This window comes from Nyctibius grandis, chromosome 11 (assembly GCF_013368605.1).
Source record: "Nyctibius grandis isolate bNycGra1 chromosome 11, bNycGra1.pri, whole genome shotgun sequence".
Classification (NCBI taxonomy): Eukaryota; Metazoa; Chordata; class Aves; order Nyctibiiformes; family Nyctibiidae; genus Nyctibius; species Nyctibius grandis.
Genome location: NC_090668.1, coordinates 10,396,950 through 10,410,228, shown reverse-complemented (window position 1 = coordinate 10,410,228; position 13,279 = coordinate 10,396,950). Strand labels below are relative to the sequence as shown.

The following is a 13,279-nucleotide window of genomic DNA, read 5'->3' as shown; positions in this document are numbered from 1 at the left end:
AAGATGACATTAGAAAGGGTCAGGATCATTTGTCCAAAACTCTCAGAGTTTCATATTATTCTTCATAACAATTAGGAAGAAATTGTTTTACTCCATCCTAAGTGTTATGACATGTGAGAAGGCTAGTGATTGCACAGGAAACAAGATTTGAGATAAATAATTTTCCTTCTGTTTTGATTAAGAATGTGTTTCTGAAACTGCTTTCATACTCATTCAAAAAAGCTTCCTGAAGAAAAAGAACTGAGGGAGTTCCAGAAGAGAAAGGGACTGAGAAAATGGAGATATATTTAGGAAACAGGAGATTATAGGGTGTGTACCATTCTGGTGCACTGCCAAGATTCATATGCGTGGTGAGGCAACACGCTATCCATCATCTAACAGTCATAACATCTAAAGCCTCACCTTTTCATACATTTTAATTTCTTAGTCTAACGTCAAGTACTGTAGTGGCTAGAAATTAGCAGGAGTTTTCAGTTTGACTATTTGTTGTGATTTTTGTAATGAAATCGTTCCTTTTCCTTTATGGAATGTGAAATGCTGCTTCTTTCACACTGCCTAACTTAAGACTTCCCCAACTTGCTTACCCTTGCTTCCCCATCCTCCACTTCCTCCCACACCCATCTGGCTTTCCTTCCTTTGGAGACTCTACAGCTTTATTTTAGAGACAAAACAGAATTAAACTGCTAAATAGTGATGAGTGAGAGTTTCCACTCCCTCCATTATTCCTTAACTCTCGTCTTCCAAATATCCATTAATAAAAATGAGAAAGAAAATAGTTACTTGACTGATTAATGTTGAGACAGTATTTTATGAGCACGCATTGGCTGCAACCAATGTTGAAGGTATTTTTCTAATAGAACTGATTTTTAAGCTTCTTCATAATTTACCCCAAAGTAAACTAATTCACCTCAAAATTCAATGTGTTCTTCCAATTTGTTTCTGCTTAAAGGTAGAGAAAAACACCTCTGAAAGTTCTACCAATATTGCCCACACATCATGTCTCTATGTACAGTCAGATTGTCCACGTCTGAAGCCTGGCTGCTGTCAAACTTGGATCCTTCTTTTCACACTTACTACCAAAAAGAGACTCAGTGTACTCTCTAGTCTAGTAAGGCAGCTTAATTTGTAAGGGTTATTCTCCCTTATGCCCTATTCAGCAAATACAGACACTTCCTTAGGAACAGATTACATTCTCTTTGCCAACACCAATTTGTGTAACTCAATGCTGTCGAGTATTTCCGTTACATTCAAGGAACTATGCATGAAACAAATTACTTAACTGTATAAAGTTAGTATCTGTTCTCCTTGTAACTATTCCATATATTTAAAGCTCATTTAAAAATACTAATTGTCAAGTGTATTGTTTTTATTTCTTTAACTATTGCTCTAAAGAGAACATTTGCTAGCATCTGGCAACAAGTTAGAGACATACATACTCCCATAGTTTGAAGTGTATATTTTAGTAGGTAGATATTTCGTTTTGACCTACCAGTGCTTTATTCATAGGATGACAGTCCTCTGTATTACCAGGATGACATTTAGTTAGAAGTCTCCCTGCTCTGATTTGTATAGCTGACAGTAGTTATGCAAAGTTTGCTAAAGGAAACTATTTACGATTTATAAAGCACTAGCATGCAGGTCTCTTAGCATTACAATCTCTGTTCTGTAAACTAACTGTAACATCACCTTCCCTTCTGCTTATTTTAAAAATAACAAGTGAAAAAAACTTCAAAGTCATAAATACTTCAGATATTATTTTAATTATAGCCTGCACAATTCACTGATTCCAACAGAAATTCTGAGTTCTGCAGTTTCTCAACACTAAGCACCCTAGAAAAACTTCATAAAACACATAAGCACAATTCATCCAGTTCATTTTTTACTCAGGTGGTCTTCATATGTAGCTCCAAGATGAGCATAAGCAAATTTGTAAGGGTAAAATAATATAGCTGACAATTATTTTGATTTTTCTCAGAGATGACTGGAAATTAGGCCCCTGTGTAAAAAGGAAAGAGAAGCTTGAGAGGGTCCAGTGGTGGGCTACCAAGATGACTATGGTCCTGAAGTACATCTTCTGAAGAAACTGGGCTCGTTTAGCTGTGCAATAATGAGACTGCAGGAAACCACTACCAGGAAGGTAGTTACAGACTCAGTCTTGCCAGATGACATAATGGGCAGCAGCCAGAAACTCATCTTAGGACATTCAAGATGGACATCAGGAAAAACATGCAGCACTGGAACAGGTTACTCACAGAGTGAGAAGGCTCTCCATCCTTGGTGGTTTTCAAGATACAACTGGACAAATCCACAGCTAACCTGATCTAATCCTGGCAACTCTCAAGAGAGAGGTGGACTAGGTGATCTCCACAGGCCCCTCCCATCCAGCACCTCTGACTCCATGGTCAGTTCTCTACTAAAACATTTTCTCGATCAGAAGACAATGCTAGCACACTCAGCTGAAGAGAAGAGCAGGAATTTCCTCTCATCAGAACTCAGTTATACGTTAAGCCTTGGTCCTCTCTACAAAAGTTATGCACATACAATTATTTCCAAGTAGACAGCTACCAATGTGTTCATGCACAAATAGCTGGATGCAAATATATATTAAAGAGGCCCTTCAGAACTATAAGGAGGCCCAACCACCTTCCTTTGTTTTTAAACATCAGGACAACCTTGCTAATATGTACTACTTGAAGGGCAGCAACGGAAACCAGATAAAACCTTTCAAGATCACGGTGCTAACATGCCATTTAAATGCCAGAAAGAACAAAATAACTCCATTCAATATGCTGTTTGTAAGACCATCCCAGTTGTGTTCACCAGCACCCCAAAATAATTTAAGCAAAATCCTGATAGAAGAAACCTGATCTAAGGTTTTAGACATTTATATTTTAATGCTAACAGAATAATGTTATTATGGAAACATTAGATTAGGTTAACAGAACCTTATCTCCCTTCAGTAAAAGTGTGCTTCTCTGATACACCCACACGAAGTTACAGTAATCTACTCAATGCATCAAAACTGCAATAGTAGCCACACAGCTGATATTACCATTTGTACAAGTTTTCTCCCACTCCTCTCGTGAGCACATTCTGGTATTTGAAATGGCAACTGTTACACTTTTGGTCACCACCAGTACCACCTTTATAACCACACAGATTCAGATCCTTCTGGATCTCTAGAACTAGCTATTCTTCCTATCAAAAGAAATCACATTAGACCCTGTAATTATAAATGTATAAAGCAAGTACTTTCACTAAAAGGTTTCACTTTTTGCTCTTGCTAAGTAAATGCAGCACAAAAAGTGTTAATGAGATGCTGAGTTTATGCTCTGTTCCTCCCTGCTCCAGGCTAATCACTCTTCTTAGCTGGGACAGCCAATTAGAAACAGTTGCTATAAAGATATTGCAGTGGACAGGCTGCTCCAGGGAGATTTTGGAGAAGCTGAGAAAGCCGAATTGACTGCTGAAAGATTGCCAAACATGAAAGGCTACAAACAGCAAAGGCAGCAGGCAGGGAGGAACCTAGAAAAGTAGCAAGGAAAGAACAGTCCGCTTCATTACTGGGCTTCTGTCCATGGATCTCTATGAGAGGGTAAAAGGTGAAGAAGTGACGAACTGGTTCATCAGTGACTCAGTTGATAACTGCGAACAGACTTAGGTCTGGGCAGATGGTTCTTTGCACTTACAAGGTTAAGCTCAAACTTCATCCTCCCAAGAAGAGGAATTCTTAAGGTCTGTGAAGCAAACTGGGTCATTCCTTATGAAACGATCGCTGTGGCACACCTGGCCACGAAGCGGTGCCATGGAGGCCAGAGGAGCTGTAACTCAAATAACCTACGGCACCGATCCAGAACAAGGAAGCTGGTGAGCTCATGTTATGTAGACTAACCATCTCTGATTAGCTGAACCTTAACTGGGCCTTACCAGGTTAAATAACATTGTATGATTTTGTTGAGACTTATGGCAACACGTGTTAAAACTGGGGAAGGAATGAAACTTCTAGGAATGTACAGACAGAAGTTACTCCTCTTGTCAATAGGTATGCAAATCTTTTCTGAGAAAATGTTGAGAAAGAGCACACAGTTTTATGCAGACTAGACGAACTGGTTATTCCAAGAGCTTGTTGGAAAACTTGCTGTGTGAAGCAAATAAGAAGTGTATATGTAAGACAGTATACTTTATCTACAGGTAAATTAACCTTATGAGTTTCAGGAAATGTATCAAAATTTCAAATATTTTCCATAAAAATGTAAACATCTGTTGTACAGCTGCAATGCAGTATTCCGATCCCAGTCTTTAAAAAGATTTGTTTAATAAATTAGTAATTTTTGAAAGTACAACAGATATGACACGAAATGGAGGTTTATCTTATATGAAAAGAAACAGTTAATACATCGTGTTAAATTTTTTACCCTATAATTTTGACTCCACAAATCTAGATATTCTCCTGTAATACAATGTGATTATTTTGCAATTCTTCCCCCCCTACTTCTCTATCAAAACAGCAAATGTTCTTATTAGCACGGCTGTTTCTACATGTAATGACTACAAGGCAAGATTTCATAAGAAGATATAATACCTTTTTCGCACTTTCAGGACCCGCTTCATCAAAACGAAATCTGACAATACGGAAGTCTTTGCAGTAAATTATTAATTCGGTTGGATTAAATTTAAGCTTTTGGTTGGGACCAAGGACCTTCTGCTTCCTCTTGGTGTCATTCACTGTAAAGAAAAGACAAAGTTATTGGACTGTGTGTTGTAAGTATACAGCACAAGACTGGCTCAAACAGATAATGCTACTACCAGCAGTTTTTCATTTAATAGTCTATTTCAACTGTTCAATTGAGATAGAAAAATCTATATAGGTCCTCCTGTTGATCCATCTCCCTTCAAACAAGTGGCTGAATTACTGTTTCCTGTATGCCTAGATTACTTTTGTCCATCAACAACTTCACAAACAAGGAACTGACATGCAGTATTCCCAAGAGCAATATGTGCTCCCAGACAGTGAATTGTGTATGCTGCAATGCCCTTGTGATGCACAGTAACTGGCATATATGCTGGGGTTTTTTGTTTTGTTGTTGGTTGGTTTGTTGTTTTTTTTTTCAACCTGGATGTATAAAAAAAGTGATGGAGTTAGGACTAAGATTAACTCCTTATTTCTTACATAAAACTCAAGAATGTAAGTATAGTAAATTGTCAGCTGGTCTAGACGTGCATAGGCAGGCTGTGTGTCTTGGCCTATGTATCTCGTTTTCAAACAGAGAAATTTAAGTTGTAAAAAGTAAACATCACAGAAGCCACAGAGATTTTATTTGTGGTAACTGAGAAAACTGGGGCACGTAGCTGTTGAGTGATTGACATAACTGCCTGGGTGTAGGTATCTTTTGGGTTAAACTTAAGTACTTAAGTACTTCCATGGAACTCAAGACAAGTGTTTTAGGACACCACCTATTCACCTTCAGTATAACAACCATCAAGCAACCTCTTCTGCAGCATGGGTGAAAACCTCCCTTTAATTCCTGTTAGTAAAAGCTTATACTTCACTAGATTTAGGGTAAACCTGCATAACAGAAGAACAAAGAATAGCCTCAAGTGCGTGGAAGGAAATACTGCTCTCTCCCTCTAAAGAGCTTCAAACCTCAATGGAAAGGCTAAACAGAAAGGGTTCCTGGAGAACTTCTACCATTCTTCTAATGAAACTGCAAACGTTTGTGCTATTTGACAGTTTGGGGAAACATGCACAGAAGAGTAATCTAGAATCCATCAGCCCTCAAGTTTCAAACTAAAAAGCTATCTGTAGTCCTCTCCCATTTAGGAACAACACATTTCATGTGAGAGAGGACATAATTAATGGAACAATGATTCGAGGCTGGTTGGCTTTTCCCTCCTATTTAGCAGAATTTATTATATGAGCATTTGTATGAGATGTTAAATAAGAAGATCGCAACACCTCATTTATAAACATCTCTCTGTACAAAACTGTCATTAACAGATTTGCAATACTGCTACTGTTTTGTCAATTTACCTGGTATTTTCAAAAAGGGGCAACAAATGTGGACCAGCGCAAGACCATAACAGATCAATAGCACCTCTTCATTAAAAAAAAAACATTTCTTCATAATGTTCTTCCTCAAATATAAATTAATCTCTTCACAGTGATTACAACCAGCTTCCAGAGTGGAAAGGGAGTATTGGATAACTTTGGGCACTGAAAACTTACAAGTAATAATTTAAATTACCTACAGTCAGAAAATCAAGTATTTAGCAGTCCATGCCATAATCAAGATTTGAAAAATTATCAGTTATATTAAATTCTTCAATTACAAGATGAAAAACATTCTTAAACAGATTAGCGTAAAGTATCCACCAAATAAAAAACTGGTTCTTCAAAGTAAGTATTTTATAAGTTATTTCTTCAGATTAAGATGTCTATTGTCATTTGTAGATTTTTGAGGACCATTAGCTACTAACTTGCTAAGAGTTAGACAAGATTAGAAACTTGAGCATTTATGTTGTCGGGTATCCCAGTTATGTGTAAATTGTGTAAGTGACATGCTTTTTGCAATCTACTGTATTTTAGATTGAAGAGATTCAGATGCTTGAATATAAAAGTTACTAACAAAAATTTGTACTGCTATAACAGGTGTCTGTCCTAGAATACCTGTTGATTCAGTATTGTAGTTAAATTTAAAAGCAATATAAAGACCCAACTAAGTAAGTCTCCTGTATGGCACCTCAAGTTTTATTCAGCTTTTAAGGCTTTTATCCTAATTTTAAGTAAACCAAATTCTTCAAATCAGGGAAGATTAATGACATCAAACCTTAAGCATCAGCAATTCTGCACAACCTAACAAGCAGTTAACAGTTTTGAACTGAGTATGTTTAAAGCTTGTCATCATACTTAACTATTTTTGACATACCTGTGACAATCTGCTCAATGCATGTTAGTGGGACATCATGTTCACCAAGGAGGAGGTTTTTATAATGGAATTTCTGAAACACATGAACTCATAGCCATTAATTGCAGTTCTGTAGCTTGCAACCAGATACACAGCACAACTTTGAAGAAACTATGATAAAAATCAGGCATGCCTAGACTTTTCTGACATGTACCACCCTTGCCTATCCACAGGCAATTAAGAGGTTGTGGAAACAGCTCTTCTTGTGCTGCTGAATGCGCACCAAACAGTTTAGAAAACCCCAGTGGAGTATGCAAAATAACCCCACTACTTGCACTGAATTTACGAGCCTCGAAAATTGCTGGTAGAAATTCAATACAGTCTGAAGTGTAAAAAAAATATATATATAAATGAGGTATAAAAAAACCTCCAACTATTACTGTAAGCATGGAAAGAAAAAAATAGTAATTCTGCTTTCAGAAATAAGTTTTGACAACTACTTCATGTCAAAAATCAATTTTTTGAAGTGGCTTTGGTCAAACTTACTAACCACTACTGAATAAGCACCTATGTACTTTCAGAGCTTTACACACACCTAGTTAATGGAGTGTTTGTTTTAAAAGCCCAAAATGAAAGTGAAAACTCTACTGAAAATAACATACAGCTCACAGCTTGGATTTCCAAACAGTGCTGTATGCTGTGCTGTTCAAAAACTGATCAAGATTTTGCATGTCACCTGTTCTGCTTTGACAAAGGCCTGGTTTCTTTCTCTCCCTTGTTGCTTCATCTACAAAGAAAACTCATTCCATGGTTACTTTGTCCTCCATCAGTAATGCCAATAAAACTTGGACGCATTAAAGGCTTTGCTGATCTGACACTTGTCTAGTCAAAGGAACATTTGCAATTATCTTCTTCAAGGAGGAACATGTTTTTGTATTATTCCTGCTTTGCCTTTTGAAAAACAACTTCCCAATGAAGCCTCCATAAACAGAGGTAAATAGAGCTGGCTGTACTTCATACCAAACTTGCTCTGTTCTGATATTCTCAATGAAGGGATGGAATAGCAACACGTTCAGAACAGGACAGTGGAACCTCATTGCTTAGCCTGCTTTGTTTTAGGAGGCATCATATTCATATCAGATATGAGACAGATTCACTGTATTCTAATTAAATCCATTTTACCTATCACATTTGTTGTCACGATGTAGCGATACGAGTAAAAACAAACCTGTAGTGGCATTGGGTCATCCGTAATAAAGGAAATCTTGAAGTTAGTGCAAACCAATTTGCCCCACAGGTCATACTGACTTGTATCTGTTGCAATGCATTTTCTTACAAAATTTACTTCATTTACCACAATTTCACCTAAAACAGAAAAGGGGAGGGGAATAGAGAAGCCTATATAAATCTTGTATGTAAAACAATTCTACATCTGTAGTACCAAGAAATCCCTAACTCTTTACCTGTTTCAAGTTATACACATCTTCTGGGTAAATTTGGAGTTTAACTAAAACACCACTCGGGAGAAAAAGAAAACTACCTTTCCAAAACAGAGAATATTGTACAGCAGTTAAAAGCAAAAGAACACACACCACTTCCCTTATACCCAGATATCAAAATCTGCAATTCTTCACTATTAAAAATTCATTGGTTTGGACAACACTGTCCTTTAAATAAAGGCATACATTCATGTACTTCAGCTAGTAATTATTTTAAAAACTGAAATTAGCTGGCCATTGTTAACTACTTTTAGAGAGTTTTATGAACTTCGTGAATTCAGAATAATCAGTCCCCATCTGGTTTTGCATTTATAAGCAGATTTTCAGGTGATTTAATAAAAGAAAAACCAGAACACAAACACATTAAACACTCCTCACCATTCCAAAGTTTCTGCTGTGACCATTTAATGAAGGAGACCAACCATTTCCTTTTGCAAAACAGAAGATCCAAATGAAGAGAAAAAAATAGTATGCTAATTCATCTGGGATAAGCTATGAAATAAAAAAAGCATGCGGGCAAATGAGACCAAGAACCATTTAAAAAGAAAAAGTAAATCGCTGCACATAATGTTACTTTTTAGTTCCACAACAGAGGTTTCTGAAAGCTAAATAGTAATTTATTTCTTACTTCAGGAAATTAACTTGATCATTTATCCTATATACTCCAGTATAGGGCTTCGCTTCTGTCAGCATATCAACCACTTCCTTCTGCTGCTGTCTACCATAAATAGTGGGGGAGTGGAAGTGTAATTTTATACTAGCTGTAGTTTTTGGTTTGTTTATTTAAAAAAAAAAAAAAAGCCTAAGGACTAAAGATTGCTAAAGCTTAATTTGCCCATGCCAGGTTGGGCATCTTTAGTCCCAGTTGCCTAAAATGTCATCTCAGAGTGTCCTATGCTTTGCAAGAAAACAGTCAGTTCTTTGGGTGACTGTAACGGCAGTCATCAGTTATCTGTATGCCCAATGAGTATGGATACAGCTTTGAACACATCTCCCATCTGTCTCCTGATCCAGAGAAGGTATTTTCCTCAGGTAGTTATCACTGCACCCAAGTAACCATACATCCAAAGAACTCTCTTTAGCATTCCACTCACTCAAGTGGAAATGCACCTTTTGCTAGTCTTGGGACCCAGTCTCTGCACATGCTCCTCATCCTACGCTATTTAGCAGCTTAGCTAAATACTAGCTCTCTTGCCCCTAACACGATTAGGCATCAGTGTGGAAGTCACTAAGAGCACCAGCAAACAGAGTCCCTGCTTTTAGTTCAGTTGTGATAAACAGCTACAAAAATTTCTTGGACTAACTCTGTAGCCTTGAGCTGGCAGAATTATGTTGAGTATTCTGGGACTGTCTGAAGATGTAAGGGGACAAGTTTCATTGACCTGTGGTTATCATATACATGCATAATCTATGACAGAATTAGCAAGAGTTGTGAAAATGCTCCATAGACAGATGTGCTGAAGCTTTAAATTATTTTCTCAAACATTATAAACTGTGGTTAAACAAGCTTTTGAATTCGAAAAAAAAAAATCTGATTCTGACAGCTTCAGTACAAATAGTTAAAGTTCAGGCAAGTCCACAGCAACTGGAAACAATGTCTTATAATGGGGCACATAAGAATGACAAGCCCTATTTCTGTTAAACATTGTAATGAAAATGCTTCAATACTTTTAGCAGTCTGGCCTGAAACTTCTTAATGCCCAGCATATTTTCTAATAAGATATTTACTTAAATAAATGCAAAAGCCTGAACTGTATATTAAAGCAATTCCTTCTCACAGTTGGGGTTAATCTTCAACTATGCAATGTCGAGTTCTCAGTCACATTCTGCCTGCAAAGCTTCCCCTCTGCACAAAGTCAGTTCTTCTAAACCTAAACGGTTTTTATTCTTCCCTCTCTCAGCACCTCCAGTGTATTGCTATCTAATAAAAAGATATGGAGAGCCAAATACGCCACGAAATGTAGTGCAACTTCCATAGATTTTTTTTTCCCCCACATAAAACATGCCTGCGACATCACTCTCTTTACCAAAGCCAATCCTTTTTACTTCCCTCCTTCATTCTTCATAAATGTGTGGCTACACTACATCATGTTAATACTAATCTTATTGTAGTGCCACTTCATTTATTCTCATTTCATCCAACACAAATACCTTCTGGATTTTTTGGTCTAGCTTCTCCTTTGCACTCAAGTTTACAGCCCTAGCACAGAACTGTCAGTTTTGAACCTGAGTATTATAATATGGCAAGACAGAAAGTGCACGCACACTGATTTCAACCTAAGGGTTTAAACATTTACAATGAAGCACAAGAAAGTTTGCAATGCAAATTTAACAGATGCAGTTTTCAAAAGCCTCTAGAAAGTGAATTTTTTTTTTAATGCAGGTTTGGAATTTTATATTGATCCAGCTTTTATCCCTCATTTGGACGTCTATAATGAACAATATAAAAAGGTGCAAACCTTCCAAACTTAACTTAAATTGAGGAAAGCAGATAAACAACGCAAGTAGTACATGTTGGTCTTACACAACGAGGCCTTCTTGTATTTGTAGTTGAGTAGGTGATTTTTCTACACAAGTGTCAACAACAGAGCTATTCAGAGATATTACACTGCACATTTTTACAGTGTAGCTGCTGCTTTTTTCCAGTAAACAGTCACAAGCTGTTCCAGACAGGGAACAGCAGTCAACACTTCCATGTGACTCGAACAGTCAAAGAATGATCTCAGGAGACAAGAGCAGTTTGTTTAAACACTGACAGGAAACCAGAAGAAAAATTACAGGTTGTCACCCTTATATATAGAGCCTAATCATGTTTAATAAAAATATTTCTACATTGAATACATGAATCACAAAAACAACACAAGCGACTGAAGGCTCTACCTAGATAATAACACCTTCCATTTAACACACAGCCTCAGAAATTGTTAAACTTCAGAAAAATTCTGCTAAATCTCCCAAAAGCACATGCAATTCGACTGTTTCATATTCTGGATGTTAAGAGAATTCACGGTACATATCTAATCCACCACAATGCATAACCCACTACAATCCAAATCAAATTCAGAAAGCAGAGCATGCACACATTGGAACTGGAGACACCAAAGGCATGGCTAAAAATGCTGAATTTGGTGATCAGCAGAACGAGCGATCAACAGGTATCACAGCTGTTGTGCCACAGCACCCATTTCGTCTCCCCAGCCTGCAGCCATACTAAGTGAGGCTGGTCTAGGCCTCAGGGCAATTTAATTCTGCAAAATTTGAAAATGCAATCCCTAATCAGTAACACCCTAAAATAAAGAGTGTTCTGCACCATTTTGCCTACTACTGAACAACATTTTTGTCATTTTTGCTGCCATGCCCCACAGGATCAGGTTTAATTTTTTTTGCTTGTTTATCTTATAAAGGTAGTAATTTGTAACTTACTATCAGGAACTCTGGATCTAATAACCTGCATACACGCAGATAATGCAAAATACCTACAAAACTTTCTTAGCTTTTTTGTGTATTTTGTGCCAGTTTTATCACTATTTGTTATCAAAAACAGGGCAATCAGACAAGAAGTAGATTTGATAGATCTGAAAAAACAAGCAAGAGCTGCCAGAATTAGCACTGCAGCAGAACTTGTAATTGGAAATTTCTGTATTTTCTCTAGAGACAAGGGTCTGGATTTTTTATAGCAGTAGGAGATGCATAAATAAACCTCTTTCACCTATAGAGCCAGTTCTCCTGTTTACTATTTTAAGATTCTGTATTATCTTAGCTTAAAATTCAAGAAACATGCCAACAAAGAAAGAGACCTCAAGTAATTTCCAGGTTTTCAGTTGCTCACTGAAGCAGTTTCCAACCCTTCCATCCAAAAAAGTTTCTAGCACAGTTTTCCTGCCTATGAATACAGAAGGAATACAGTAGAACAGTGTATCTTAAAACCTTAGTTTTTAGGGAAGAAGGTTGACTGAATAGCATCTAGGACCACAGCCTTACTAATGTACGAGGTGAAACAGACTGAACTGTATTCAACAAATCTAACACTACTGACTGAATACAAAATGCTGCACAAAGAAATAAAGTAACTGAGCAGTTTACAAGGCAATGTATTTATGCTGTATTGTATATATATATATATACACACACATACATATTGATACAAACACAGAGACGCAGAGCACACACATGCATATATACGTATGTTAAAATGCTAACATACAATATTTCTAACACCTTAAGAACCTTATACTTGGTAGAGGCAATGAATGGCTGAAATCAGACTCCACAAATGAATAATGCAAATCCTACAGGCTCAAAAAGTTTGCAGGTACCCTACATATTGCTAAGGGAACTTTTTTAAATGCTGTACTAGAACTGTAAGAAAAGATTTAGTAGTATAAACTTTCTTTAATGAGCATTGAAGTTCTAAATCAAAATCCAAATATGTTTAGTGTATGTTCAAGGTCTAATAGACATAAGGGCAATAGAGGGTATTAAGTACTTTATGCAGTCATATAATTCCCACCTAAATTCACAAAACCCGAGCACCTGACTACACTTAGGAAACTAAACCCCTGCTCCTCATTCATAATGCTGACAGTGATTCTGCCCAATTAAGACAACAGAAAAACAGCTTGTTTATGTGAAAGATAGTCTAAAAAGTTCACAATAGAAAAGCTAAAATAAATTCAAGCAGCCATTTAACCATCAGAAATGCACATTAATGAGTTTACTTGTATTTAGAAAGATCTAAGTCTAAAACTGCTCCAAAATGATTGGCAAATAATTAACTTCTGTAAATTTCTGAGTAAGAATTTCCAATAAAAACTTCATGAACAAGTAACTGAAATCTAGAACATCTTTATCCATTTAGCTGCCTTTTCTTAGCTG

General features: G+C 36.8%; 1 protein-coding gene across 1 annotated transcript in view; it reads right to left on the bottom strand.

Annotated features, from left to right (window-relative positions):
* MTMR10 (myotubularin related protein 10) overlaps nucleotides 1-13,279 on the bottom strand; it is a 41,568-nt gene that overhangs the window by 18,526 nt on the left and 9,763 nt on the right. The window contains exons 3-5 of the mRNA XM_068409889.1: nucleotides 8,134-8,270; nucleotides 6,927-6,999; nucleotides 4,583-4,725 (exon numbers count right to left, since the gene is read on the bottom strand). Coding sequence (XP_068265990.1) covers nucleotides 4,583-4,725; nucleotides 6,927-6,999; nucleotides 8,134-8,270 — 353 coding nt within the window. The remainder of the gene's footprint in view (nucleotides 1-4,582; nucleotides 4,726-6,926; nucleotides 7,000-8,133; nucleotides 8,271-13,279) is intronic.